Here is a 320-nt window from a genome sequence, read left to right on the forward strand (position 1 = left end):
AGGTGGAGGTGCTGATGGAGAGGATGAAGCTCCTGCAGGAGTGCCAGCTGGAGGAGGATGTGGTCACCCAGGAGGAAATGGAGACCCGCTTTGAGCTGGAGAAGACGGAGAGCCTGCTTGTCGCCCCCTCGGGTGAGGGGGAGCTGCACCCGCGGGAGCCCGCCCTGCCCTGCTCTCCGGGGGCTGGGGGCTGCATTGCAGCAGCCCCTGCCTTGTGCCCACTCAACTTGGGAGGGGGCCTGGGGCTCCCGCTGGTCCCCTGCAATAACAGGCGAGAAGTGTGGCCTGAGCTCATTGCAGTTTACTGTCCTGGGGATGGG

General features: G+C 65.3%; 1 protein-coding gene across 1 annotated transcript in view; it reads left to right on the plus strand.

The window, feature by feature from the left end:
- SESN2 (sestrin 2) overlaps nucleotides 1–320 on the plus strand; it is a 36,940-nt gene that overhangs the window by 29,157 nt on the left and 7,463 nt on the right. Inside the window, exon 2 of the mRNA XM_019512090.1 lies at nucleotides 3–132. Within this exon, the coding sequence (XP_019367635.1) occupies nucleotides 3–132 (130 nt within the window). The remainder of the gene's footprint in view (nucleotides 1–2; nucleotides 133–320) is intronic.

Source organism: Gavialis gangeticus, unplaced genomic scaffold (assembly GCF_001723915.1).
Source record: "Gavialis gangeticus isolate Ggan-Ray unplaced genomic scaffold, GavGan_comp1, whole genome shotgun sequence".
NCBI lineage: Eukaryota > Metazoa > Chordata > Crocodylia > Gavialidae > Gavialis > Gavialis gangeticus.